The sequence below is a fragment of the Corapipo altera genome, unplaced genomic scaffold (genome assembly GCF_003945725.1).
Source record: "Corapipo altera isolate COAL_440 unplaced genomic scaffold, ASM394572v1 204, whole genome shotgun sequence".
Taxonomy (NCBI): Eukaryota; Metazoa; Chordata; class Aves; order Passeriformes; family Pipridae; genus Corapipo; species Corapipo altera.
Window position 1 is genome coordinate 1,358 of NW_020885453.1, and position 1,734 is coordinate 3,091.

The following is a 1,734-nucleotide window of genomic DNA, read 5'->3' on the forward strand; positions in this document are numbered from 1 at the left end:
TGTTGGTGACGCCTCCAGGGCCTGGTGGCAGTTCCAGGCGTTGGTGGCACCTCTGGGGCTGGTGGCACCTCTGGGGCTGGTGACACCCCCAGGCTAGTAGCACTTCCAGGCTGGTGGCACTTCCAGGAGTTGGTGACACCTCGGGGGACTTGTGGCACCTCCAGACTGGTGACACCTCCAGGTATCGGTGTTACCTTGGGGCTGGTGGAACCTCCAGTCCTTGGTGACAGCTCCAGACTTGGTGACATCTCCAGCTGTCGATGTCACCCCCAGTTCCTGCTGTCACCTTCATCCCTCAGTGCCACCCTGGTGTCACCTTCAGTTGCTGGTGCCAACTCCATCCATCAGTGTCCCCTCCATCCGTCAGTGCCACCTCCAGCCCTTACTGCCACCCCAGGACTGGTGTCACCTCCATCTGTCAGTGCCACCTCCATCTACCAGTGTCACTTCCATCCATCAGTGTCACGTCCATCCCCCTTGGTGCCACCTCCGCGGGTTGGTGCCACCTCCATCCCTCAGTGCCGCCCCAGGGCTGGTGACACCTCCATCCCTCAGTGCCACCTCCATCAATCAGTGTGACCTCCATCCCTCAGTGCCACCCCAGGGCTGGTGACACTTCCATCCCTTGGTACCCCCTCCATCCATAAGTGCCCCCTCCATCTGTCAGTGCTGCCCCAGGGCTGGTGTCACCTCCATCCCTTGGTGCCACCGTCATCCCTCAGTGCCCCCTCCATCCCTCAGTGCCACCTCCATCCATTAGTGCCACCTCCCTCCCTCGGTGTCACCTCCCTCCCTCGGTGTCACCTCCATCCCTTGGTGTCACCTCCATCCCTTGGTGCCGCCTCCCTCCCCGGGTGCCCCCTCCTTGCCCGGTTCCCCCCGTCAGACGTTGCTGATGCGGACGCTGAGCGGGGCCCCCTCCCCTTCCCGCTCGGCCTCGCGCAGCGACTCCTCCAGCTTCACCTTCTCGGGGTCCCCGAACCTTGGCGGGGCCTCGCGGTGGCACCGCTGGGGCGGCACCGCCGCCTTCACCACGCGGTCGAAGAGGCTGAAGTCGGCCACGTACTTGCCGCTGGCCGAGAGCGAGATGGCCGGCGTGAACTCGTAGCCCCAGAGGATCTCCTCGGGCAGGTAGGACGTGCGCACCTGGCACGTGGCGCTGGTGGACTCCACGGTGCCGCTGAGGATCACCACGAGCTCGAAGTCCCCGTCGCCGGCGCGCAGGGCCGCGTCCCGCAGCGGGCTGGCCTCGTCCACCACGTGGTAGAAGGTGAGCGGCAGGATGAGGAAGGGGCTCTCTGACGACGTGTCCACCTGGAAGTCCACGTTGAGCTGGTTGAGCCGCACGCTCTCGCCCTCCTTGGTGAGGTGGGTCTGCAGCAGCTTGCCCGTGACCTGGCAGCCGATCAGGAGGCTCTTCCTCATGTTGGCCACGCGGATCATCAGGCAGGTCTTGCCGTCGTGCTGGGCCACCACGGCGTTCTGGCTGAACTTGATGGTCTCGGCGCGCTTCTTGGGCCGCGCGATCTTGGCCAGGAAGGTGCCGGTGATGAAGATCTCGAGGATGGTGGTGAGCACGAGCTGGGCGATGAGCAGCACGATGGCCAGCGGGCACTCCTCGCTGATGTAGCGGAACCCGTAGCCGATGGTGGTCTGAGACTCCAGCGAGAACAGGAAGGCCCCGGTCAGGGTGTGGACCTGCAGGGGGGCAAGGATAGGGTGGTTGGGGGGGGG

General features: G+C 65.1%; 1 protein-coding gene across 19 annotated transcripts in view; it reads right to left on the minus strand.

Moving 5' to 3' along the window:
- Positions 1–286: 286 nt before the first annotated feature.
- The window catches only part of KCNJ10 (potassium voltage-gated channel subfamily J member 10), a 12,008-nt gene continuing 10,560 nt past the window's right edge, over positions 287–1,734 (minus strand). The window contains exons 3-6 of one of the 19 annotated variants that reach the window (XR_003525466.1): positions 691–1,698; positions 543–580; positions 410–506; positions 289–306 (exon numbers count right to left, since the gene is read on the minus strand). Coding sequence is in view for 1 of the 19 variants with exons in the window: in XM_027631673.1 (XP_027487474.1) it covers positions 883–1,698 (816 nt within the window). In the remaining 18 variants the exon portion in view is untranslated. The other 18 variants (XR_003525473.1, XR_003525464.1, XR_003525467.1 and 15 more) reach the window with 18 other exon arrangements.